Source organism: Ursus americanus, chromosome 12 (genome assembly GCF_024610735.1).
Source record: "Ursus americanus isolate L20-20 chromosome 12, mUrsAme1.1.p, whole genome shotgun sequence".
NCBI lineage: Eukaryota > Metazoa > Chordata > Mammalia > Carnivora > Ursidae > Ursus > Ursus americanus.
Genome location: NC_142138.1, coordinates 61407378 through 61435222, shown reverse-complemented (window position 1 = coordinate 61435222; position 27845 = coordinate 61407378). Strand labels below are relative to the sequence as shown.

The 27845-nt window shown below is 36.9% G+C and overlaps 2 protein-coding genes across 4 annotated transcripts in view; both read left to right on the top strand.

Annotated features, from left to right (window-relative positions):
• Nucleotides 1-6409, top strand: part of PTPN22 (protein tyrosine phosphatase non-receptor type 22) — a 55691-nt gene extending 49282 nt beyond the window's left edge. For all 3 annotated transcript variants that reach the window (XM_045801472.2, XM_045801473.2, XM_045801471.2), the window contains 2 exons: nucleotides 967-1044; nucleotides 5318-6409. In XM_045801472.2, the coding sequence (XP_045657428.2) occupies nucleotides 967-1044; nucleotides 5318-5382 (143 nt within the window). In that variant the 3' untranslated portion in view covers nucleotides 5383-6409. The remainder of the gene's footprint in view (nucleotides 1-966; nucleotides 1045-5317) is intronic.
• A 986-nt stretch (nucleotides 6410-7395) lies between these two features.
• The window catches only part of RSBN1 (round spermatid basic protein 1), a 45560-nt gene continuing 25110 nt past the window's right edge, over nucleotides 7396-27845 (top strand). The window contains exons 1-2 of the mRNA XM_045801475.2: nucleotides 7396-8101; nucleotides 18790-19463. Coding sequence (XP_045657431.1) covers nucleotides 7396-8101; nucleotides 18790-19463 — 1380 coding nt within the window. The remainder of the gene's footprint in view (nucleotides 8102-18789; nucleotides 19464-27845) is intronic.

Here is a 27845-nt window from a genome sequence, read left to right as displayed (position 1 = left end):
CTCCCTAATTATATGCTGTTTTTACACAAAGGCTTGTAGAAGGTTTATACAAACCTGAAATTATCGTTTTTCACTGCTAGGTAGTGCACATGCAAAATGTGGATGAGGTTTTCACTGGATTGTTTTTAAAACTGGGCAGAAACTGTTACATGAATATATTAAGGTGCTGGGAAGAGAAACATATTTTTTAACCTACCTGTAAGTAGCTAAAATAGCAAAACAAAGCAATGTAACAATGCTTTTGGGAGATGCTGGACCTAACTAGAATCATCTATAATGGGAAAAAGATAGGCTGGAAAGTGAAGAAAGCTATTCAGGAGTAAAGGATACTGTAAGAAAAACCATAGACGTGCTATGGATGAACTAATATGGAAAACAAATTATTTAAAAACGTGTTAAGAGTGATCAGAGTGCAGGGGCCCCTGGGTGGCTCAGTAGGTTAGGCATCTGCCTCTTGATTTCGGCTCAGGTCATGATCTCAGGGTCGGGAGATCCAGTGTGGAGCTTGCTTAGGATTTTCTCTCACTCTTTGCCCTTCCCCCCTTCCCCACTCCCCTGCGTGGGCACGCTCTATCTCTCTCTCTTAAAAAAAAAAAAAAAGTGATCAGAGTGCAAAGTAAAATGAAAGAAAAAACCACAATGTGAATCCCCCAAGAAGTTGATTCACAAGGTAAAGGATGTTATTTCTGAATACTCTGGTGATTCTCTTTAGTGTTGGGCTTTACTAGACAATCTGTTTCCAAAGGGAAAAAAAAAACTCTTTAAAAAAAATACCCACACAAAAATGAGAAGATTATAGTGTTAACCCATTTGTAAGCATCTATATTTTGTTATATTTTATAGTAATATATTTATTTGGGAGTATTACTTGGAGGAAATGTTTAATTTCAAAATTATGCAGTCTGATAAACAGTAATCAGAGTCTGCCTTCATTTTTTCCCTTACATTTTTTTCTTTTGATTCTAGGTATCTGTAATTCTTCACCACCAAACAAGCCTGCAGACTCTGTTCAGTCAAATTGCTCCAGCTCCTTTCTGAATTTTGGTATGTGTGTTATTTTTAAAAAAATGTTTATCTTATAGTATGATACAACTTTAAATATGACTCAAGGTTGAGGTATAGGTCCTTATATTTATATTCTTTCCATGCAATTTATCTTTTCATTTTTGACCTTTGCTACCTCTTAACATCTTACCTAGGACTGAAATACCTAGCATAGCAGAGAATGTAACCAGGTAACCAAATGTCTCTGTTGGCATGTAGTGAACGAATGTGACTAGCCAAAGCCAAATGAAGAAATTCTGAGATGCTATGACACTCCAGTTCATATCTAATCAAAGTTATAAAAAAATACGCAAGTAAAGGGGCGCCTGGGTGGCACAGCGGTTGAGCATCTGCCTTCGGCTCAGGGCGTGATCCCGGCGTTATGGGATCAAGCCCCACATCAGGCTCCTCCGCTATGAGCCTGCTTCTTCCTCTCCCACTCCCCCTGCTTGTGTTCCCTCTCTCACTGGCTGTCTCTATCTCTGTCAAATAAATAAATAAAAAATCTTAAAAAAAAATACGCAAGTATGATAATAAGAACAACAGTTGCCATCTAATCTTGTATTGCTCATTCTATATAGCAGCTGAAGCACAATTCTGACAGTTTAAAGGAATTGTTTGCCCCACTGCCCCTAACTATAAGCATAAAATAATTTTATATTATTTTATGCATCCTATTATTCTATATGACATAAATTCATGATACTCTTCAAGATAATATCACATATACTACATATTTTTGTAAGAAGTACAGTAATTAAGGTAGGCTATTACTACTAAAAATTATTATTACCTAAAAAGCAGAATCCCTGAAATGGTCTGGGAGCCCCCTAAGATTCCCTAGGACAAGACCTTGAGAACTGCTGCTCTGTGGTACTGTCCTTGTCTGTATGGTTAAAATTGGGTTGCTGCCACATCCAGATGGCCGGTGGCAAGAAGATGAGAGGAAATGTGTATGAGGTGTGGCCTCCTCTTCTGGTCTTAAGGTACTGGCCTGGAAGTGGCAACATCATGTTGGCTCACCTTCCCTTGAGAATTTCGGCACGCGCTACATCTAAATTGCAAGGGTGACTGGGAAATGTAATAATGCTGGGGAGGCAGTTGCTGAGATATAATTCTATTCATGAAGCAGCAAGGAAAGGTTTTGGTGGAAAGGTAGGCATCTGCCCCACCTGGATTGTGGTTCTCTATTCATTCCGCCTTGGCAAAATATTTAACTAGAATCTCCGGATATGTTTCTTGGGCTGTAAAATTTTATTTGGATTACAGTAACTCTTAAGGTTTAAAATGTTAGTAAAAAAGAAATTATTCTTATGAAATCAGTTAAAAATTCATACAGATTATTATATAACCTATGAAAAAAGCACCAAACTTTGCCTGGAACACAAATGTTCCCTTGCTTCCTTTTCTCTTCATCAGTGATACCACCTGAGTAACTCATGACCCATCTAACTTTACAACAGTCTGTGATCTAACATGAAGATAAAATATTAGCTTCCTCCAGATTATTTCTTCTCAAATATGCTTTGATTTGAATATTTACTTACTTAAAAAGCACAACTCTTTCATTGGCTATTTTTTAGAAAGAAAGCAATATAAATTGTAGTAATATTTTACTTAAAAAGGTATCTAAATGTGAATTAAACATTTTTGTGGTTTATGAACGTTTTTATTTTTCCTGAATTGGCCTACATGCAAAAACAGGTAGCTCACTATTGTTCCAAACTATTCAGAATTGATGAGTGAAAAAGACTGAATGTAGGTATTCCTCAAATTTCAGATACTTAGTACTTGTATATTATGTTCTTACTTCTATTCTCAGTGCACTTGGGTTACAGTCAAGCTATCCAGACTGAATAGATGAGTTTGTGACTATGTATATGAAACTAACCTGAAATATTTTTCCTTCTATTTTCTTTTTTGTCACTCAAAGGAGTAAAATGTACATGAACTTGGCTGTGTGCTTCTCCCCCCAATTTTTTTTATCATCACTATTATTAAATTTAGTATTAGTAGGTTTCTTGTTTTTATATTCTTTTCTTTTCCTCTTCCATACTCTCCTTTTCTTCTAGTTCTGGTATAGTGTTTTTGTGGTTCTGATTGAAGCAACCCTTAAGTAGTTACAATGTGCCAGGCATTGTGCTCCATGCTTTAACAAATATCTCCTCTGATCTTTTCATCAGTTCTGTTCAAAGCTTTCATTGTTCAATTTGAGCACCTGAAGTTGCTGTGTCAGAGTACCTTGAAAATATACCATCATCAAAGAAAAGTCCTATGTTGAAGTGATAAAGAGATAATGTTATCAACCTGCAAATCTTTTTGAAAGGACTCAGAAATAGTTTTTGCTGGTTGTGCAAAATTTCCTTGTTTTCCTCCTTTTGTGGTGAGAGGGAGGGCAGAGGAGAGTGTTTGAAGGAGACAGATAAGTAAAAGTGATTAACTACTTAAATTTTTCAGAATTCTTTATTAGTTTATTTTTCTAAGCTTTTCAAACAGAATGTCTTAGTAAATTGAGTGCTTTCTGGGCTGAAGTAGAAATATAACTGAGTTTCACACAATAATTTTGTAAAGCAGTAGGGCTTATTTTTCTGAAATTGAAATTTCCCAGTTTTTTTTTTTTTTTTATGAGTGTGTGGTGGGTGAAAAGATGCAGATGTAGGATATTACTTAAAAAACCAAACAATTAAAAAATGGGCAAAGGACTTGAACAGACATTTTTCTGAAAAAGACACATGCGTGGCCAACAGGTATGTGAAAAGACGCTTGACACCACTAATCATCAGGGAAAGGCAAATCAAAACCACAGTGAGATATTACCTCACACCTGTCAGAATGGCCATTATCAAAAAGACAACAGACAAGTATTAGCGAGGCTGTGGAGAAAGGAGAACACTTGTATAATGCTGGTGTGAATGTAAATTTGGAATAGCCATTATGGAAAACAGTATGGAAGTTCCTGAAAACACAAAAAATAGAACTATCATATGATCCAGCAATCCTACTTCTGGGTATATATCCAAAGGAATTGAAATCATTACCTCAGAAGAGATATCTGCACCCCATATTCATTGCATTGTTATTTACAATAGACAAGACATGGGAACAACTTAAGTGTCCATCTGAGAGATGAATGAAGAAAATAGGTATATATACATTTCATATATATATATATACATATATATACACATATATATATATATATATATACACACACATACACATGAATATTATTCAGCCATAAAAAAGAAGCAAATCCTGTTGAGACAACATGGATGAAACTAGTGGGCATTATACTGAGAAAAGTCAGCTAGAGAAAGACAAATACTGTATGTTTTCAGTTATATGCAGAATCTAAAAAAGCCAAACTCATGGAAATGTAGAGTAGAATGGTGGTTGCCAGTGGCTGGGGGAAATGGAGAGATGTTGGTCAAAGCGTACAAACTACTAGCTGTAAGATGAATAAATTCTGGAGGTCTAATGTACAGCATGATAATTTTAGCAGTACTGTATTATATACTTGAAAACTTAGAGTAAACCATAAATATAGTCACTATGAAGAAATGGTAAACTTATGAGGGGATGGAGGTGTTATTTAGCCTTAATGTGGTAATCATTTCACAATATATACGTGTATCAAAGCATCATTTTATATACCTTAAACTTACATATGTTATAGGTCAATAACATGTCAATAGAACTGGGAAAAAAAGGATATTACAGTTGACCCTTGAACAATGTGGGGGACAAGGATGCTCCCCTACCCCCCATGTAGTCGACAATCTGCAAAACTTAAAATCTCCCAGAACTTAACTCCTAATAGCATACTGTTGACCAGAAGTCTTACCCATAACATAAAGTTGGTTAACATATTTTGTTTGCCATATATATATATATATATATATATATATATATATATATAAGCTATATCTATATATCTATACAAGCTTATATATACATAAGCTAAAGAAAATGCTGTTCAAGGGTCAACTGTATATGCTGAATTACCAAAGGTTTTTATAACCAGGGTTCTTCATCTAATTATTACTATTATTAAATTTGTAAGTGTTCTACAAAGTTAAAATGTTATTAGTATTGTCATCAAGTATTAACTTATGTACTATGCCTTTACAATCTATTATTAAAATAATCAAAGATGTTGCCTAACTTTTTGGAAAAAAATCCATGTACTTGCATTTGTTATAATACGCTCTAAAATCTAAGTATTCATTTCTATACTAAAAAACTTCTCATTCAATTTTATTTTTGTTCCCAGGTTTTGCAAATCGTTTTTCAAAACCCAAAGGACCAAGGAAACCACCACCGACTTGGAATATTTAACACAACTTTGGAATATAGGCTCCAAGTGTATCTGCAAATGAAAGTACTAGAATACTATTAGCTAAAATAAGGTTTCCATATTCATAATTTCAACAATGAAGGTACTGTAATGTGTTAATAGCGATATTAGAAAAGAATATTCAAATAAGTGCCAGAAATTTTACATTTTAATCTCATTTATATTGGCTGGAAGCTGGAAATAAGTTTGAGTTTATGCAGAGAACGTTGTGTGAGAAACAGTTTTAGAATGGACTTATTTTTCATTTGGAAGTTATTTTTATTCTACTTTCCTACATAAACTTCAAAATATTTTTAAGAATTGGATCTCAACTGAATGTTTATATTGCCAGAATTTACTATAGAAAGTGTTTCGCAAAATCTGACTTGTGCTTGTGACAATGACTATTCCCTGGGAATTAATTTTGCCTAAATGGAGTAAACCTTGTGCATCTTCCCAAAGGTGGAAAACTAGAGTAGTAAGAAAAGCAGAAGTTATATTTAAGACAATAAAATATGTAAATAAAGAAAATAATTTCTGTATTTGGATATATTCACTAACAAGATGTTCAACTACATTTCTGGTAAGTTTTAACCAACATTATTCAGTTACCAAGTCTAGAAGAATGATCAGCAAAATAGCTATCTTTTGGTAGCATTTTTCATTTCAAAGGTCCTACATAAATATGTGCAACTTCTATCCAACCAATCAGAGGCTTAAAAATTTTTCTGTATGAATAGGGATCTGCCTTATTTTTAGAAAATCTGAGTTTTCAAATCTGATTTCACGTAACAAACAAGTTAGTGGGTAATTATCGTTAGAGGATTCCCGAGTTCTAATGATTTAAGTTTTTAAAAAATTTAGTTTATTTTTAACTTTTAGAAACATGACATACTTAAACAGCATTTATTCTTCAGTATCTTTCATTACGGAGCCTAATGATGGGGCAAATTGGATGACATGTTAACCTGTTTACTGTAGTACAATGTACACAATAGGTGCTGAATAAACTTTGTTTTTAAAACCTAACTTTACTGTAGTGTTCATTTTAGCTGAATATTTCTCCAGGCACTAGTGGTATTTCTGAGTACTTCATTGTAGCCAATTATTCCCAAATATCTTTATCAAGGACCAAATATATGAACAGCATCTTAGGTAAAATCTAAAATCTTGACGATGGAATTGTGAATGAATTTCCGGGCAGCAACCTTGGTGAACAGTGACCATTTTTGGAATGTTCTGTGGTAGACACACTTCTCAAATTTATGCAACCTTATACTTGCGACTTGAAAAAAAAATCTTATTTAAAAAAGTTTAAAAACATGGTTTTCCGTCTCGAATTTTTTCGTCACGATGGGGATGGATTCAAAATAAATGATGGCCTCTACCCTTCCAGGCATCAGAGGGGATGCGGCGCGAAGGCGGGGCGGCGCGGCGCTCACCAGGCTCCCAGGCACTTCTCGCACCTGCCTTGTTACGCCTGTAGCTGTAACCATAGCAGTGCCCACGAAGAGGTTAAAAAAACGTCTTCACTGCGGCCCCGTTCGATTCTAAACCCAAATCGCCCTCATTTTACATATGATCAAGTTCCCCTTTCCTCTTCATTACATCGCTTGTCCAAAGATAAAAGGCCGCAGATTCTTTTACCTCACAAAGGTTAGGAGAGGACTATGAAATTTAAAAGTACCTATGGAGACCACCTACTCCGTGTAAAATGACGAAAGGGCACACGAACACGATAATGGGAACGCGCCGACTGACTCTGAAAGCCTCTAACATTGTTTCGGCCGTTAAGGCGGTTGGCGGCAACTCTCCGCCCAGCGGCGGTTGCGTCGCAGCCCGAAGCGTGACTCGGCGCACGCTCTCTTTCCGCTCCTCCACTCCCAGAGCCAGGGACGCGGCGGGGGCTCAAGAGAACTACCACTCCCATGAGGCTCTGCGCCGCCCAGGGGGCTTTACAATAGAGCTCGCTCGGAGAGGCCTGCGGAGAAGCGCTGAAAACAGCCGCTTCCGGCATGTTTAGCTCCGGAGGAAGAACCGCCGAGAAGTGGAGGGCGGGGGAGAGACTCCAACGCCCAGCGGGCCGTGCGCGGGCGGCGCTTGCGCGATACACGGACGGGGGGGCGGTCGGGCCATTTAAATGTGTGTTTGTGGGTGAAATGGCTGCGCAGGTCGGAGCGGTGCGCGTAGTACGGGCGGTGGCGGCGCAGGAGGAGCCGGACAAAGAAGGGAAGGAGAAACCCCATGCTGGGGTCTCGCCGCGGGGAGTGAAGCGGCAGCGCCGAGCGAGCAGTGGGGGGTCTCAGGAGAAGCGGGGGCGGCCGAGCCAGGACGCCCCTCTCGCTCCCCCTCACCGGCGGCGTCGCAGCCGCCAACATCCCGGGCCGCTGCCGCCAACGAATGCAGCCCCAACCGTCCCAGGCCCTGTTGAGCCTCTGCTCCTGCCGCCTCCGCCGCCACCTTCGCTGGCACCCGCCGGGCCCGCTGTCGCTGCCCCGCTCCCGGCCCCAGGCACCTCGGCCCTCTTCACCTTCTCTCCCCTGACGGTGAGCGCGGCCGGGCCCAAGCATAAGGGCCACAAGGAGCGGCACAAGCACCATCACCACCGCGGCTCCGATGGTGACTCCAGCTCCTGCGTTCCGGGCGATCTCAAGCACAAGGACAAGCAGGAAAACGGCGAGAGGACTGGAGGGGTGCCTCTGATCAAGGCCCCCAAGAGAGGTGAGAGCAGGCGAACTGCCCCGAGCTTGGGCTCTAGGTCTCTCTCAGTTCTGATATCCCGCCCCTTTAGCACTGAAAGACGCCAAACCCCTACTTACCTCCTGCTGCTCTACTCCCTTAATCCCACTGGGGTGGACTCTGGATTTCAAACCGTTGACACAGCCTGACCTACTTGAGGCTTCTCGTTTCAAGGCCGAGCTGTCAGTTACTAACCCCCTTACCAGGCTCTCCCCCCTCCCGCCCCCGCCCTTTACCCAGAGCCTTTACCAACGTTTGTTTTCAAATTCGCCAGGGTTTCCGCGCCGCGCGGTCCTTGGCGTGGGATTAGTAGCTGGGGTATTAAAAAACTGCTTTTCTGAAGTAAAGACTTGTCGCTAAAATCCTTTCTTCTTGTTGTCTTTGGTGGAAGTCTTTAATATTCGCTCTCCTAGGCTCCAAAATATTCACGGGTATGGTGTGGGGCTTTAACGAGTTTGAATTCTTCCAGAGGTTACGCGACTCACAGGTTGCTTTAGCTTCTGCAAGGTAAAATATCAAACGTAGTTTGTAGTGGTTCTTTTTTATCCGGAGGTGAAATCGTTTTTAATTTTTATATTAAATCTTAATTCTGGGAAGAGGGTTGGGGAAGGTTTTCTTTCCCTTTTCATCCTAGGAAACAGGGCTAACCGTTCCTGTAAAAAGTGGGAAATTTGCAGTAGTGAATAGTTAGAAGCAAGAATTCCAGTTGCAGTTTATTCTTTCTGGCACAAAAAAATTGAGAATCTATTTAATTCCAGTAACCCTCACTAAAGTCAAGAATATCGAACCCAGAAAATGTAGGACTACCCATTTAAATGTGGGATCTAGAGAAATTAGGTTTACCAAAATTGGTGTCTTCCTGTTCCCGAGTACATGTAGTATTTATTTGTATTCTCTGTAGAAGGAGGGGGGTATGAATTTTATTATACCATGGATTTTTATACGATTTTATATAATTTGTTGTATTTCCTCAAGAAGATTTTAAGGTATAAGTATCTTAGTATTTCTTAGTATTGGGCCAGCTGGGTTATTACATGTTAATGAGCAAAGTCTTTCAATCTAAAGTTTTGTGAATCTTGGATTCCTTCCATGTACTTGGTCTTGACTTAATCAGTTGACTGCTGTCTTCACTACTTCCAAATAGTGGTTTGTTGCAAATAATTGCCCAATAAATATTTATTGAATTGAATGAAATCTTTCTTCCTTTGGTGGTATCCAGATGTTATTTTCAGGAATAAAACTTGTGCCAGTCTAACAGGACTGCCAGTTTCCACCACCAGTATGCAACGATCTTGCCTTCTTTTATTTCCAGTCTTCTCAGTGTGTGTGTGTGTGTGTGTGTGTATTTTAACTATACAGAGGTAGAGGGAATCTTAGTGATCAACCAGTTCAAATTTATATTGTGGAAGAGGAAACCCAGGCTCAGAGTAGTGAAGAGACTTGTCTAAGTTACAGTTAATTAGTACCAAGTACAAACATTAAAACATTCTTTCTTTTAATGAATAATTGGTGTAATAGGGAGTAGAACCCAGATCCTTGAATCCCAGTTCAAGCATCCTCCCCCAGAGGCTTGTTCTTCCTTTCTTTTTTTTATGCTAGTTACTTTTCCCCCTTCCTTGCTTACCCCTTCCCCTGCGTTGGCATCAGAATGACAGTAGCCAGCTCCATCAAAAATTTCTGACCTAGCCCCTTTTTATGGTGAGATAGTGGCAGCTACATGTATAATAAACAACAGTGTGCTTCTCTGAGGATTGCACAGGCCCCGTGTTCTTTAAAAAACAAACAAAAACAAACCTTTAACTCAGTGCTGACAGAACTTTCTTCAGTGATGGGAATGTTCTAATCTGTGCTATCCAATATGGTAGCATTGGTCCTATGTGGCCCTTGAAGTAAGTCTTGAAGACTTAAATGTGGCTAGTGTAATTGAGGAACTGAATTTTTAATTTTATTTAATTCTAATTTATAATAGTTTCTTCTGGCTAGTGGCTACCATATTGGACAGCGCAGCTTGAAGCATTTACAGTTTGCCAGTATGTGAAGAAGTGGGTTAAGATCAGGTAATTTCACCATCTTACCTTTTTTTTTTGTTAACTGAAATACGGTAGACATATAATGTTATGTTTGTTTCAGGTATACAACATAATGATTTGATATTTGTATGTATTGTAGAAGGAACACCGAAATAAGTCTAGTTTAAACATTTTAACTTTTGTGTGAGGGACTGTTGGATTATGTATTCTGCAGGGAAAGGGCTCCCTGGCCTTACACATGGGGGAAAAAGTGTATATTATAGCCTTCTAGATACATGACATATACTAGCATTTTAAAAGTTCTGAGAACCCTACAGAAAACAAACTGGCTTAAGCTTGTTTAATCCAGGCTTTTGCACACATTTTGATGGATATTTTTACTTTTTCTGCTGAACATCTTTATACTTGTTATAGAGGTGTGCAGGAGGCGTGCCTCTGGAGTCAAAGTTTAACTTGTGGCTCTACTACTTACTGTTGATCATCGGCAAATTACTTTAACCTCTTTCAGCTTCAGTTTTCCTCTGTACAATGGGGTTGTAGTATTTGTTTTACAAGGTTATTATGTGGATTAAATGGGGCAATACGTGGAAAGTACTTAAAACAGTGGCTGATATTAGGCACTTTTAAAACTGCCTTTTGTTATTTTATCATGCTTCATCCTTGAAACAACTCTACGATTAATAAGGAGAGTGGCTAGACCCTTGTTATTTACAGAGTTATGTCTTCTCTCCCTTATCCTTAGATTTTCAGAAACTATTTTAACTTTTTATTTTGAGATAATTATATATTCACAGGAAATTGAAAAAATAGTGCAGAGAAGTTTTTACCCTTCATTAGTTTTTCCCAGTAGTTACATCTTACATAACTATTGTATAATATCTACACCAGGAAATTGACATTGGTACAACGGTATGTGTATGATTCCGTGCCGTTTTACCATCTGTAGACTAACCACCACTGCAATCAAGATCCACAACTATTCCATCACCACAAAGATCCCCCTTGTGCTAACCCCTTGAAAGTCTTAGGTACCACCTATGTCTCTCCACCTTCCCTGACCTCTAGCAAAATTCTACAACTCTAAAATTTCATCATTTTGAGAATGTTATAAATGGAATAATACAGTATGTGATCTTTTGAGGCTTTTTTCACTCAGCATGATGTCCTTGAGATCCATTCAAGTTGTATGTGTCAATAGCTCATTCCTTTTCATTGCTGAGTAGTATTCTATGGTATAGATATATCACAGTTTATCCATTCACCTACTGAATAACGTTTTGGCTGTTTCCAGTTTGGCTATTAGAATAAAGCCTCTGTGAACGTTCATGTTTAGGTCTTTGAGTGGATGTAAATTTTCATTTATTTCTCTGGGGATGCAGTTGCTGGGTCATAAAAATGTATGTTTAGGTGTTTTTTTGTTTTGTTTTGTTTTTTTTTAATTTATTACCAAACTGTTTTCTAAAATGTCTGTACAATTTTACATTCTCTCCAGCAATGTATGAGATTTCCACTTTCTCCACATCCTTACCAGTATTTGGTATTGTTACTATTTTTGTTTTATCTGCTCTAATACATGTGTAATAAGTATTACCTCATCATGGACTTAAGTTGCTTTTCTCTAATGGCTAGTGATGTTTAACATCTTTTTTTGGTCATCATTTGCTGGCCATATATCTTCATCAGTAAAATCTCTATGTCTTTTGCACAGTTTCTAATTGAATTGTTTGCTTTTTTTTTTTTTTTTTTTTTTTTTTTTGCTATTGAGTTTTGAGAATTCTTTGTATATTACAGGTATGGGTCCTTTGTCAGATCTATCATTCGCAAGTATTTCCTCCCATGTTTGTTGTTTGTGTTTCCCTCCTTTTAACATGGTCTTTCACAGAGCAAAAGTTGTAAATTTTGTTGAGGTCTAATTTTTTTTCTCTTTTCTTTTATGGATCGTGCTTTTGGTGTCATATCTCAGGTCTCAAGGCTTAGGTCCCAAAGATTTTCATTTATTTTTTTTCCTAAAAGTATTATAATTGTAACTTTTTACATTTGAAGCTCTGATTCATTTGAGTTACTTGTGTAAGGTGTGAGGTGTTTAGGTCGAGGTTCATGTTTCCAGTTGTTCCAGCACCTTTGTTGAAGACTTTTCTTCCTCCATTGGGTTTCTTCTACGTATTTGTGAAAAATCAGTTCCATTGCCTGTTTTCGTATGACTTGTCAAATAAGGATGGTCTTTACATTTTAAATGGTTGAAGAAAACCTCATGACATGTGAAAATCATAAGAAATTTAAATTCAGTGTCATAATAAATTGGAATATCCTTCCACTCATTCAACTGTATTGTCTGTGGTAGTTTTCACACTAGAACAGTAGAGTAGTTGAGATAGACCACATGGGCTGCTAAGCTTACTACTATCTGGCTCTTTATAGAAAAAGTTTGCCAGTCTCTGAGATAGATCGTTCAGCTGAAAGACTTGTTCCTTCACACCAGCCCAGCTGTACTCAATCCAACTTCATGTATAAGTTAATCATAAATTTCAGATTCCAGATGTCTGGAGTTGCTCATAAATAGTTGAAACAACAAGTTCTCATCTCTAAATGGGAACCAGAGTGAGTTTTGAAGAGGTGAAGTGACATGCTTAAGATTTTCTAGTTAGTAAGTGATAGAACTGAATCTAGGGCCCAGTTTTTTTGACTTGTGGTCCACTTTGCTTTTCAGTTTTCACTAAGCACATTTGGATTAACTAAATAAAGAGATATTAAAATATTGTTTATTTCTTCTAAGTAACAGGCTGAGTCTTAAACTGATGGTTACTTGTGTATTTTGAAATCATAATTTTTTCTTTCCCTTTGTTGCTCATAAAAAGCATAGAACATATTTGCTCAAAGTTATTTTTAATTCTTGTTTAGTAATTTTATGATTTTAGTAATATTTTAATATTTTGTAGAAAAAAAGGAAAGGGGGAAATCAGTCCCCCTAGCTCTTTTCTCTAGTGTCATTAAGTGACAGGATTGCTCTTTTGTATTCACTTGTAAATCAGCTTTCCTTTCTCACATTTTTTCATCTTTGACCAACCGTCCAATTTCTGTCACAGGGAGTATCCCCAAGTCAGACAACTAATTTTAATTTTCTGTGATGTCAGAAAGCTGTTGGCAGGAATTTAAAATCCAAATCCTTTTTGGTGATAGGAGTGAGGAATTATTTGGGGGGATTATACAGAGAACTGGGATAAACAGATCATCTCATTTATCAGAGCAACAGCTTTAGGGACTGATCGTTTTCTTACCTACCGAGAGAGAGGAGGGAAAAAGGCTTTAGGGCGTGAAATTGTTGCCTAACATAAATAATGCCATCTCTGTGATCGTGCGGAGTTATCATGTAATGGACACTCAGTAAAATATTTGTTGAATGAAGTAATGCTCCTTTTATTGGAGATTCTTGTAGGTCCTCCTCCTCCTTCTCAAGTCCATTAATTGTAACCAGATAATTTTAGGTGGTCATCTCATGGGAGTGTTGCAGAGAGTTGATAGGGAAGGCAGAAAGGAAGAATGTAGCGTAATAGTGTATGGGAAGAGTTTGAGTTTTGGAATCAGACAAGGTGAGCATTTGAATCTTGGTTCTCAACTACTAGTTTTGTGACCTACAGTAAGTAACATATCTTATTTTAAGCTGTTTTCTTCTCTATAAAATGGACTGACGTATCTACTTCACTGGTTTGCTTGAGGATTAAAATGAGATAGCATATATGATACCTACTAGACCCTTGGTGAATAATAATTTTCTTCCCTCTTTCAGAGATTTTTGTCCTTTTTATGGGATTCTCTTGTAGTACACTACATTGTTTTCTAGGTCAGTAATTTCTGTCTCTAGTTTTGATATCTCAGAGTTGTTGCCAGTAATTTCAAGGAATGTATCAAATATTGTGAAAATGATAATAAAGATGGTGAGCACTTATTGTGTGTTCAGTACCGTGATGAGGCCTTTATGTTTATTGTCTTGTTTAATCCTTACAATAGCTCTGTGAGGTAGATACTGGAATTAACATCTTAAGATGAGAAAATGGAAGTTTAAAGAGATTAAGGAGTGTTCCCAGAGACCTTAAGCAGTACGTAGTAGGTCTGGGACATTAAGCTATGTCTCTCTAACTGTAAAGCACTTGCTCTTATAGCACTCTCTACTGCCTCTACAATCTAACTATTTTGGAGTAATAGTAGTTAACATGTATTGAGTATTTGTTATATTCTAGGATTATTTTAAGTACTTTATGTGCTTTGTTTCATTTACTCTGCTTACGGATTTTATGAGGAGGTACTGTTACTTCCCCCCATTTTACCAATTTTCCGCCTTCCATTTTTCCCAATTACACCAATGAGGAACAAGGTGCAAAGAAATTAAGTTGCAAAAGGTAATATTCTGGGACGAAGTACTAGGACAGGGATTCAAATTCAGTCAGCCACTCTTAAACACCATGGTATGGAGGGATGGGGGTAAAGTAAGGCAGTGTTATAAATATAAAATGACCTTTTTAAGTCAGGTTTTTGTATGGAATGGGAAAGACAACTAATAAGACTAAAAAATTTATTTTCAGAAAACAACTTTAGCCCTTTTCTTTATTATTAATAAAATAGAAAACATTGTACTTCTTTTAAAAATGTGTATCCACCAATTGAGGATATTACATTTCTTTCAGTTCTAAGTTATAATTCAATTGTAAGAATGGTGATAAGAATTTAAGTTTTGTGATAGGAAAAGCTAATTTTTTTGCATTAATGAGAACTTTTCAGTAGTGATGTTAAATAAATGATGCTATTTGATAATTGATAATATTAGCACATACGAAGATTTTATTTTGTTTTTTTATTTTGGTTTCAGGTGTAGAATTTAGTGATTCATCACTTACATAGAACACCCAGTGCTCATCGTAACAAGTGCCCTTCTTAATAACCATCACCCATTTAGCGCATCCCCCCCATCTCCCTCCATCAACCTTCAGTTTGTTTTCTGTCATTAAGTCTCTTTTGGTTTGCTTCCCTCTCTCTTTTTTTCCCTTCCCATATGTTCCTCTGTTTTGTTTACTAAATTCCACACATGAATGAAAGCATATGGTATTTGTCTTTCCCTGATTGATTTACTTCACTTAGCATAATACACTCTAGCTCCATCCACATCATTGCAAATGGCAAGAATTCATTCTTTTTGATGGCTGAGTAATATTCCATTGTGTGTTCGTGTGTGTCTGTGTGTATGAGTGTGTGTGATATATATACACTCCACATTTTCTTTATCCATTCATGACTCAGTGGACACTTGGGCTCTTATGAGGATTTTATTGCTAGTGTCATGCATTAATTTCGTTGGAGTTAGAATAACCTTTTTTTTTAAGACAGCAATTTGTCTCTCAGATAAATATATCTTCCTCTGTAGGCTTACATACTTCTCTTTATGTTTACTCTCACAGTATGATATATGAAAGCTTTCCTTAATCACAGATAATAGAGTGGCTTGGCTTTTTTTCTGTAAAAGAACTGATGTCAGTAAATTTTAGCTTGTGCATTCTAGGGAAATGCTCAAAATGTTACTTCCTGAATATGTTCTCTGTTGGAAAGCTAAAACAATCAACCGGGAATGGAAAGATTGTGAAAATTTTAGACTTTTTTTTTTTAGATATAACCGACATATAACACTGTGTAAGGTGTACACTATGCTGATTTGATACATTTATATTGTAAAGACATTGACTTTTAATTAACGTTTTTAATTCAAGGCAAGGCAGTCTTGATATTCTCATAGTGCAACAAGGGCTAACTTACTGTAATAACCTTTAATAACTTTGTGTATGTATGCCATTTCAACTGGTTGTCATCACACTAATTCAAAGGTAAATTTTGTTTATTCATTGAAATTCATTAGCTGGTATGACACAAGTAATCTCAAATTTCTCTATAAACAAAGGTGAGCTCTTTATATTCAGCCTTAGATAAGAATCAAAATTTGAAAAACAGGATTACTGAGGAGATAGATTGACATTTATTTCATATTTTAAACTTTTATCATGTTGAAATATGAGATTGCAATCAATTTAAGGTCCTTTTCATTTCCTTGTACCGTGGTTTTTTTGATGGGCCCGTGTTGGATGATTTGAGTGGTTCTCATGTAAATGAGTTTGGAATAAAACCCACAGAGACTTGGCCATGTTAGAAATACCATTGGTAAGCCGATAGTAATATAGAAAATGTGTTACAATCAAGGCAGCTCCTTCTTAGTGTTAATTTCAGTGGCAGATCTAGGTCACAATTCATTTTCTGCATACCAAATACCTCCTCCGAAGCTTAAAATAACAGATCTATTCAGAGATAGTTTCTTTCTTTCTTTCTTTCTTTTTTTTTTTTGTGAAGTTGCTAAAACATTTAGCAGAGGGTAATTAGATGACTTTTAAAAATTGGTCTAACCTTTGTATTTAATGGCATTAACATTTAGTTGCTTGGGAGAATTGCCTAAATTACTGATTTAATGTGGGAAAAGCATTTAGATTAATTTTATTTGGTAAGAAATATAAATGACTGTTACTAAGTGTTTTAACAAAATCTCAAAGATTTAGATGTATATAGAATAAAAGATGGACTGCTTTTTCTCTTGCCAATTTAAGCAGTCTGATTACATGTGTATTTTGCTGTATGATCTCAGTTTAATTACAAGTGATGTGCAAATGAAGGGTTTTCTTTTTGTTTAAAAACAGATGTTAAATAGAATGAAAGTCACTTGGTATCTAACACTTTAGAGTCTCTTATACTTTTAAATATTTTCTTTAGAAGTTTTTCATAACTTGCAATATTTGGTGATTTGGAATAATTTTGTATAGAGTACTGCAGGTATCATGTTTGCATATTATACCAAGTAAATTATTTACTGTAAGTTTTATTGAATTTGTTCTTCCCAGGTGTAGTCATAGGATCAATTGGAGTAGCTGTCTTAGGACTGAATTACTTGAATCATGTCAGAAATACTGTTGTTGGGTGGACAAATTCTATACAGTAAATACCACATCGAACTTGAAAGGTTGGTCAGGACTATACCAGATATTTAATCCTAAAGATTTCTTGCTAGATTTATTTCTGAACTAGTAAATGAAAGATGCTATTCTATTTTGGGTTTGTCAATCCATGATAATCCCCTAAAAATTAAAAATAATATTTTAATTATAAAAGTAGTATGTGTTTATTGTAGAAAATTAGAAAATACAGATAAGCAAAAAAGAAAACATCTAGATATTTATAATCCTGCCAGCCTAGATAACTACCATGAACACTTTGATATGTATTTCTTCAGGTACTTTCTTTGTGTAATATATGTACAAAACATATGTAAATCAGTCAGACTTTTTCCTCTCTTTAGGTCCTTTGCTTCTCCCTGTAATATTTTCCCCTAGAAAACATGCCTGGCTTATCTTATTATTTAGGACTCAGCCTAAATGGTACCTCCCAAAGAGACATTTCCTCAGCATCTAGAGTAGCTTACTAATATTTTGTTTTTCTTGCCAAACTAGATTGTGAAGTCCAAGAGAATGGGATTGTGTCTATCTTAGTACCATATCCCTAGTGCCCAGAAATGTCCCTGGCACTTAGTGGGTACTTAATAAATGTTTGATTATTTAATATTTTAAACATGGGATCGGATTATATACACATTAGATGCCTTTGGTGCTTTCTGACCTTAGATTGCTTATAGTGTAGAAGAAAGGTAGAAAATTAGATATGTGATAACATAGAATGTGGTAAGTTCTGTGATAGGGAAGTGTACAGTGCTAAGGAAACACAGGGTAGGAGCAGCTATCCAAACTGGGTAGGGATGAATTGTCTTCCTGGAAGATTGGCAACGTAAGCATTTTATAACCTTGTAATTCATCAGTTCTTTTCATCCGTAATATAACTTGTATTAGCTGGGTAGTATTTTGCCAGGATGTAAGTACCAGAGTTTAATCAACATACTGTTACTTAGGATAGATATTTAAGGGCATCCCAAAATAACTGTCATGGATATTTTTGTGTATCTTCAGTTATTTTCTTAGGTAATTTTTACTTGGGAGTGGAATTTTTGGGTCTGATAATTATAAATATTTTCAAGGCTTTTGGTGTACATATCCATTTTGGTGGGTGCCATATTGCCCTCCATGGAATTTGTACCAATTTATACTTCCAACAACAGTACATGAGAATGCCAAAAAAAGAAAAGTCATGCCGGTTTGGTAGGCAAAATGGTGTCTTACAGCTTAATTTGCCTTTGTTTGATTTACCTATATGTGTCATAGGAAAACATGACAAGCTTCAGTTTAGATTTTATAGTGGTTACTGAAACAGATATTCCATACAGTATGACAGATGTGAAGTTACTTGGATATCTCCTTTACTTTTGATTGCAAGTCATATTAAATTATATGCTTACGTATCCATTGTCTACTTTTTAATAGAGTTTTCAACACCGAATATTACTGTATTTTAAGATCTTTGTCTCATTCATTTTATAAACATGTAAGTTGACATGGCAAATTCAGAGAAACTGAAAATAGGCCATTTAGTTTGAGATCAAGTACCGTAAGAAGTTTATATGTTGACACGAGGCCTAGCAACTAACTTCTTTTTAATTATTGTGGCCAGAAACACCAGATGAAAATGGTAAAACCCAGAGAGCTGATGATTTTGTCTTGAAGAAAATAAAGAAGAAAAAGAAAAAGAAACACCGAGAAGATATGCGAGGAAGACGCCTTAAAATGTACAATAAGGAAGTACAAACCGTCTGTGCTGGCCTGACCCGCATCAGTAAGGAAATCCTCACCCAAGGACAAATAAATAGCACTTCAGGAGTTAATAAGGAGTCCTTCAGGTATCTGAAAGATGAACAGCTGTGCCGATTAAATTTGGGCATGCAAGAATATCGGGTACCCCAGGGAGTACAAACACCTTTTATGACTCACCAGGAACATTCTATTCGTAGAAATTTCTTAAAAACAGGTACTAAATTTAGCAACTTTATTCATGAGGAACACCAGTCCAATGGTGGTGCACTTGTCCTTCATGCTTACATGGATGAACTCTCATTTTTGTCTCCAATGGAGATGGAGAGATTTTCTGAGGAGTTTCTTGCTTTGACATTCAGTGAAAATGAGAAAAATGCTGCTTACTATGCTTTAGCAATAGTGCATGGAGCGGCTGCTTATCTCCCAGACTTCTTGGACTACTTTGCTTTTAATTTCCCCAACACTCCTGTGAAAATGGAGATTCTGGGCAAGAAAGATATCGAAACAACCACCATTTCAAATTTTCACACTCAGGTAAGATAAAATCACTGTTAAATTGTTTAGTAAATACGATTTCTTGACAATATTAACCTCATTCTGTTTCATTTGCACATTATCAGCACACTTTTGATAAAAATTCATGGTGGTAAAGGTGATTCGAATCATTAGTTTATTGCTCTAATTGAAAAATCTTAATTGCTGAAGTTCTTTGGGATTTAGCTTGTTTCTTGCTTGGTCTAAGAAATGCTTTATACCTGTTATACATCATTATAAGTCGTTATGGAAAACCAGCTTGGAAACTAACCCAGTCTTTCAGAAATCAGGTACCGTTAGTACAGAGGATGTGATTTAGATCTGGTAGCGTCAAGGTAACTTTAGTTAAGACTGACTTATGTCATAATAAATACATGAAGGCATTGGCCTGTTTATTTGCCAGGTTTTTGCTGTTTTTGTTTATTTCAGTAACTTGTTGGCAGTCTATCCCAGAAACATACCCCATTTGTGTGACTTGGAAGTGTCACTAGGAAGACCGCCGTAGCCTCTGCTCCTTCTGCCTATGCACTGTTGTAGGTGAAGACCTTTTCTAAAGCCTTGCTTAGGCAGCTAGGCTTAAGTCAGCAGGGAAATCTCTCCTTCCTAATCAGTGGTTTTTAACCAGACATTTTTTCAATGAGTTATTTTAGGGCACAGAAGTTAATAACATGTCCTAGTTATTTTCTTACTTCCTTTTCTCATAAGGATTGTAAACATGAATGGTCAGCTATAAGTTGGTATCATAGATATAAATTCAACACAAGTTTAGTGGAGAATATTTTACTTTTTAGAGATTTATGATTATATAACCTGTTTTTTCAGGTTATCTAATAATTTGCTGCCATTCTTTTCCTTAAGATTTTTTTTTTTTTTTAGGTAAATAGACTGTTGCATAATAAGACTCTCAGCTGCCTGCATTATAGTGGTTTTAAGCCACTTGGATTTATTTGAAACCTCCTCTAACTTGAATCTTTTTAATGATTCTTACCATCCTTGCCTCCAGTGAGGGGAGTATCCAGTTTAGATTTATGAGCTTCAGAATTTCTCTAATTGAAGTTCTCTCTGCAGTAGAGAGAGCAGGAGCAGCCAATCTGGAGAGGTCGCAAGATGGGGCTGCCCAAGACGTTGGAACACGATGTGCAATAAAGGGCTTCGTCTTGGATTTTGGCCTTGTTACCACAATCAGGTACCGAAGTGCTGACTTTTGTAGTAGATTTTCTTTTTTCTTTTACTTTTTTTTTTTTTAAGGAGTTTTGCCCTTTGAAGGTTAAGAATCCTATTTTTATAAATATTGCAGAGAAGGGACTGAAAACAGTTTTCCTGATATAGGCCATAATCCCCATAAGTCCCTATTTAACAAAGAAGGATATTGCTGAGAGCAGAATTAACATGCTTCATCACTTTTTTAGTTTAGAAAATGCAGCAAATTTTCTCTTCTGATTGATAGACCAACAAGCGTATCTGAGAAATAAGCCAGAAATATGGGTGAAAAAAAGTCTTGGTTTTGTAGTGGTGACTTTTTAACTTTCATGTTAGTTAGTCTATAGTAGGTCAAGCTTATTTGTCAATAGTACCCAATCTAACTAGTTAATAAAAGAAGGTATCTCTACATATTCCCTGCTGATTTTTGTCCTCCAATTTTTTAAAATGGAGCTGAAATTTAAATGACTGTACCAACAACTTACCTTGAGATTTACTTTGAGATTTATAAAAAAACCTCTTCTTAAGAACATATCAGATTATTATTAAATTAGATATCTTTAAGCCTTCAGCCAGATAAGAATATTGAGGACTACTGACTAAGTCATGTGCTGTGGTAATCCTGGGAGTTAATTTTATTTATGAATTTTCAGTTGTTGGAAGAGAAGTGTGGGGTGGGTATGGAGGTTGAAGTAGTCCATGAATCTTTAAATTTCCACCTGTCAAATATTTGGCGGATGTTAGTATGAAAGCTAACACAAGAGTTAACATTTATTTAGCAGTTCATGGTTTATAGAAATATTTTCACGTTCATAACTGAGTATTTGAAACAACCTATGGTGTAGTTAAGCAATTTTATCTCTGTTTTCCTTTGAAGAAACTGAAGCTTGGAGATGTTCATTGTTATCCAAGTTCATGTAGCTAGTAAGTAGAAGTCAGGGTGCTAACCTAGGCCACCTGAACGATACGCCTTCCTTTTACCATACTTCTTTACTTCAGCCATTGGAACAGAGACCAGTGCTTTTATTTGTCTAACACTGTTGTTAGTGAAATTAAAATAATCTTAGTTTAACACAATATTGAGAAGGCTATTAATTTTTTTTTTAAAAGATTTTATTTATTTATTTGACAGAGATAGAGACAGCCAGCGAGAGAGGGAACACAAGCAGGGGGAGTGGGAGAGGAAGAAGCAGGCTCATAGCAGAGGAGCCTGATGTGGGGCTCGATCCCATAACGCCGGGATCACTCCCTGAGCCGAAGGCAGACGCTTAACTGCTGTGCCACCCAGGCGCCCCATGAGAAGGCTATTAATTTTTAACAAACACCTTTAGATTGTTGGGAATTAAATGAATACCTTAAATATTTTGGACTTCTTTGTTTAATGAAGTCTTTTGAAGTTCTGTTAAGCCTATAAATAAACTGAAGAAACTTTTGTTACCTTAGACAGTTTTTGGAAGTTATTTATAGTTGTGTTTGTTTTTTTTTAAGATTTTATTTATTTGACAGAGAGCACAAGCAGGAGGAGTGGCAGGCAGAGGCAGAGGGAGAGGGAGAAGCAGGCTTCTCACTGAACAGGGAGCCTGATGCAGAGCTCAATCCCAGGACCCCGGGATCATAACCTGAGCTGAAGGCAGATGCTTAACCAACTGAGCCACCCAGGCGTCCCTATTTATAGTTTAAATATGTAGCCATAACAATTATTCATGACTATTATTAGATAGTTTATTTAGCAAACACTTATTTTTCATTTGTTTTTTGAAGATTTATTTATTTATTTGAGAGAGCGAGAGAGCGAGCAAGCATGCGGCGGAGAGGGGCAGAGGAAGAGGGAAAGAGAGTCTCAGGCAGACTCCGCAGAGCCAGGCCCTGAGGTCATGACCTGAGCTGCAACCAGGAGCGGCTGTGCCACCCAATGCCCCTCAGCAAACCATGTACTGGACTTTCTGTTCTTAAAAGAACTAACTGATGAGCTCAGTCTGGTGGAGGAGATGAATAGACCAGCAATTATAATACAATTTGCTAAGTATTAGAATAGAAGTATGCATAGGGAAAACCTTGGAATAGAGGGAGCACAGTTTGCGTGTTACCTAACAGACTTGAGGTGATTAGAAAGGGCAGTTTAAACCTTGTGATGCTTGAATAGAGTCTTAAAAGAAGATTAGTACGTAGCTTAATAAGGGCATTTTAAGCAAAGGAAAAACAGCCTATGCAAACACACAGAGGCATTAGAGAATGTACTTTCAGGGAGCTGCAGCTAGCCCGACTTGGCAAGAGTACATGTTAACTATTGAGGGTTGGTGGGAGTTGAGATGGGAGGAAAAAAACCAAGATTGTGAAGAGCTTTATATGATGTGCCGAAAGAAAGTTAGTACTTTTTCCTAAAGGTAATGGGGAAATCATTGGTGTATTTTAATAGGGGAGTACTATCAAGTTATGTTTGCCAAGATTACATAGAAATGTGAAGGATGGGATTGAAGACGAAAATGAGATTGGAGGCAAGAAGACTGGTTAGATTACTATAGTAACCAAGTCAGAAATGATCCATGTCAAAACCGATACTGACGCTAGAGAGGAAGGGATGAAATTTGAGAAATAATTAGAAGACGGGATTAATTGCAGTTGGTGAGGGAGAAGGATAGAGTCTTAAAATATGGTTTGGACAAATGGGCAGATGGTGATGCTGGTCACAAAGTTAATACAGGGTTGAAAAAGCTCATTTCTAGGGGCGGAAGGTGTTGACGAAGAGTTCAGTTTGAAATACTTTGTGTTGGAAGTACCTGTGAAGACTAAAGGTTAGAAATGTCTGTTAGGTAGTTGAATTTATGGATCTAAGACTGGGAGACGTGTGTAGGCTGGAAAAGCAGCCGTTCAATCCATTAGCATATAGGTGATCCAGGCACAGCATTAGAGTGGAAAAGAAATGAAGCTAAGAATGGAATCTTGTGATGCACCCACATGTAAGTATGAGGAACGTGGGAAAGAGATCCAAAAGAGAGGTAGAGGGAAGATTAGGATACAAATTTTCTAGGTTTTAAGAATGATGGAGTAATTAAGTATCACATTCGTAGGAGGGATCAAATAAGATAAGGAAGGGAAAATGTGAAGTTGCTCAATTAGGAATTTAATTGGAAACCGTTCTTATCAAGACCACTGCTTTGTAAACCATGGCTAAATATTGTCATTTATGGGGCTTTTTAAGAAGCCTACTACTCTCTCCGTGTATGAACTTGGCATTCAGACCCCCGCCCACATCTTCTGAATCAGAATCTGCATTTTAATAAGATTTGCAGGTGATTCATATGCGCATTAAGGTTTCGGAGGCACTATAGAACTTACCTGCATAAGTCGAAGGAAGTAAAATGTAGGTTTGTTTTGTGCAAGAATAATTATAGCTTCTGTCATTTCTATATTTTTAAATTGTTGTAGTGGCAAAGCTAGGGTGCACATAAAGGTGGTTTTTTTTCTTTTCGTATTCTATAAAACTCAGATATTCTAACACCAAAGGAGGTAATAAGTTCATAATAAATGTCAATTGAAGCACCAACCTGATCCTCAAATTTGATTACTTTCCGCAGTTGATACAGGATAACTTTGTAAAGTTGGGTTTCTTATCTAAAGAACTACATATGTATTGACACATACATATGTATGGTATTTTTATAATTTTGTAGGATTATTCAGATCTAATTAAGTTTTAAATAATCATTGGCTAAATAACAATTTTGACCAAAAAGTTTAAGTGTTTGTGGAATCTTTAGTTAATGAAGAAAAAAATTAGTGTCCACTTAGAAATATATTTCTCCCTATATATATTTTAGGAGTAAGTATAATTTATGATTTCTTGGGGCGCCAGGGTGGCTCAGTCATTAAGTGTCTGCCTTCAGCTCAGGGCGTGATCCCGGAGTTCTGGGATCGAGCCCCACGTCAGGCTCCTCTGCTGGGAGCCTGCTTCTTCCTCTCCCACTCCCCCTACTTGTGTTCCCTCTCTAGCTGGCTGTCTCTGTCAAATAAATAAGTAAAATCTTTAAAAAAAAAATTTATGATTTCTTTTGCTTAGGTGCTATATCTTGTAATTATAATAGTCTTCCAGCCATCTTACGGACTAACAGGATTTTAGAGTAGGTGGGGGCTGTTTCCAAGCCTTCGTTTTATAGTTGAGGAAGGTCACATTTTGGTTATGACCTTCCCCAAGGTTAAATAGTGGCAGATGTACAAAGATAAATATTTTTTCTTCTGTCTTTGAGTGGAATTAAATCCTATAGGTGAGAGTTAGCAAGTTTTAATGTGTATATAAAATGCAGATTTTTGATTTTATAAGTCTGGGTTGGGACTTTATAGTCTGCATTTCTTTTTTTTTTTTTTTTTTTTTAAAGATTTTATTTATTTATTCAACAGAGATAGAGACAGCCAGTGAGAGAGGGAACACAAGCAGGGGGAGTGGGAGAGGAAGAAGCAGGCTCATAGCAGAGGAGCCTGATGTGGGGCTCGATCCCATAACGCCGGGATCACGCCCTGAGCCGAAGGCAGACGCTCAACCGCTGTGCCACCCAGGCGCCCCTATAGTCTGCATTTCTGATAAGTTTCCAGGTGACGCTAATATTGCTGGTCACGAGCCAGCAAGGCTGTAGACTGTAAATTCTATACAGGAATTGCAAGCCAAAGCAACAATAAGGAACACTAAAACACTAAAAATACAGTGGAAATTAAATTAGGAGTTGTTTTAAATATTGCCATCTGAGATTATTTTCACCTTAGAGCAACTAGGGGATTGAAGGGTGTATATGGAGAAGAAGGATGTGTATATGTATGTGCTGGGGAGAGAGGCAATTGATTAAAAAAGCCTATCTACCATAATAAGAGTTTTTCTTTATCTGGCAAGTGTGCATATTTTAAGTTCTGCTTAAAAAAATTCTGTATACATGCAATGTTGAAGTCTTTTACTGAGGATCATAGATTTTTAACTTTATTTAGGTGGTGGTGGAAGTTCTTACAAATAATACTTTTATTACCATAAAATGGTAATGTCTTTTGTTCCAGAGAAAATCAGCGAATGTTATTTCTTCCTTGTGTGTTGTGGCAAGGCCTAAATTGGGCTTATTAGGTGCTCCTCATCTTTGATCAATATAATTAACATTTTATGGTGAGTTGGTAGTACTAATTAAGAGAGTCGAACTGGGAGAGTGCTTTGTAGCTGTTAAATAACTGAGAAACTGTTTATGAACTACACATCAGTGTGTTATATAAAAGGAGAAGTAAATGTTTTAAGTAGCTGGCTTTATAAAATAAACCAGCATAGGAATGGTAGGTTTGGATCTTTTTTTCCTTTCATTCTAAGTACAGCTTATAATAAACTCATTTTGACTCATCCTGCTTTTTCACTGTGTGTTTTAAAGTAGGAATGCCTTCCTATTCACAGATCACAACATTGGGAAGATTGCTGGCTAGCTTTATCCTTTCTGTTTTTTAAACAATCAGTTTGAATAGGCTTCTTCCTAAAACATGAGTTCTGTAGAATAATTACCCCTGCACTCAGTTGTTGGGTGGGCATGTCCATATAGTATATTTCTAGCTTGGTGTTCTTCTAAGTGTTGTTTTTGTGTGTTTGTGTGTGTGTGTGTGTTTAAGAATTTCTTTTTTAGATTAGTTTTAGGTTCATGGCAAAATTGACGGGAAGGTACAGAGATTTCCCGCAAACTCTCTGCCCCCATCTGTGCACAACCTTCCTCATTATCAACATCCATACCACCACCCCCCACCTTCCCCGTGGTCCATTTATTACAGGTGATAAACCTGCATTGATTCATCATAATCATCCAAAGTCCGTAGTTTACATTATAGTTCATTCTTGATGGTGTACTTTCATGGGTTTGGACTAATGTATAATGACATGAGTCATTCTTTATGGTAGTACACGGAGTATTTTCGCATCTTAAAAATCCTCTGTGCTCTGCCTCTTCATCCTTTTCCTTCCTCTCCCAACCCCTGGCAGACACTGATCTTTTTACTGTCTCCATAGTTTTGCCTTTTCCAGAATGTGAAATAGTTGGAATCAAATAGTATGTAGCCTTTTCAGATTGGCTTCTTTCACTTAATAATATGCATTTAAGGCTCTTCCATGTCTTGATAGCTTTTTTTTTTTTTTTTTAAATAATACTCTGCTGTCTGGATATACTACATTATCCATTTACCTACTGAAGGACATCTTGGTTGTTTCCAGGTTTTGGCAGTTATGAATAAAACCGCTGTCTTCTAAGTTTTTAACTGACAGATGACTGTCCTTATTAAAAAGTGTATGTATTTGGAACTTATTTCACTCTTAGCAATTGATACAGGATAACTGTGAAGTTAAGTTTTTCTTTTCTTTTTAAAGATCTTGAGAGAGAGAGAGAGAGCGTGTGCTTGCATGCACATGAGCGGGGGGAGGGGCAGAGGGAGAGAATCCCAAGTGACTCCTTGCTGAGTGTGGAGCTCTACGGGGCTCAGTGGCCAGACCCAGAGATCATGACCCAAGCCAAAATCAAGAGTTGGACGCTTAACTGACTAAGCCACCCAGGTGCCCCATGAAATTAAGTTTCTAATCTAAAGGATTATATAACCCACTGACAGAGCAATATGTATTTTCAAATATAATTGCTTAAACTTTTATAGATATTATAAGAATTTTTTTAAATGCATGCAAAGCTAACTACTATTTTCTTACAGGCATTTTCTCCATTGATTCCACAATCCTTTTCTGCTCCCCCTTTGCCTTCTGATTTTAGTAATGATTGAGTTTTCTCTGGTATTCTGTCTCTTGCTTCCATGGCAGTCTTACTTTTTTCTGTTCTTAAGTCTCTACTTCCTCCCTCCAGTCCTCCTGAAACGCCTCTACTCAGCTTGTTCTCTGCTTTCGGGTGTCATTTTCAGGCCAGAGTTTTTCAAACCTGCCAGATCTTAAGAATAATCTGGGCTTGCTGATTCCAGATACATATTTAGAATCTCAGGTTCCTCTCCTGGAAATTATGATTAGGTCTGGAGTGAGTCCTGAGATAAATACGTGATTCAAATCCTATGATCAGGCAAATTTAAGAAACTTTGAAAATATATACCATCTAGCATTACTGTGTTTTCCTTCATTTGACCTGTAGATCATCCTTTTAGAATTTCATAGAAATCATAAACCAAGGGCTCTTAGAGATAATC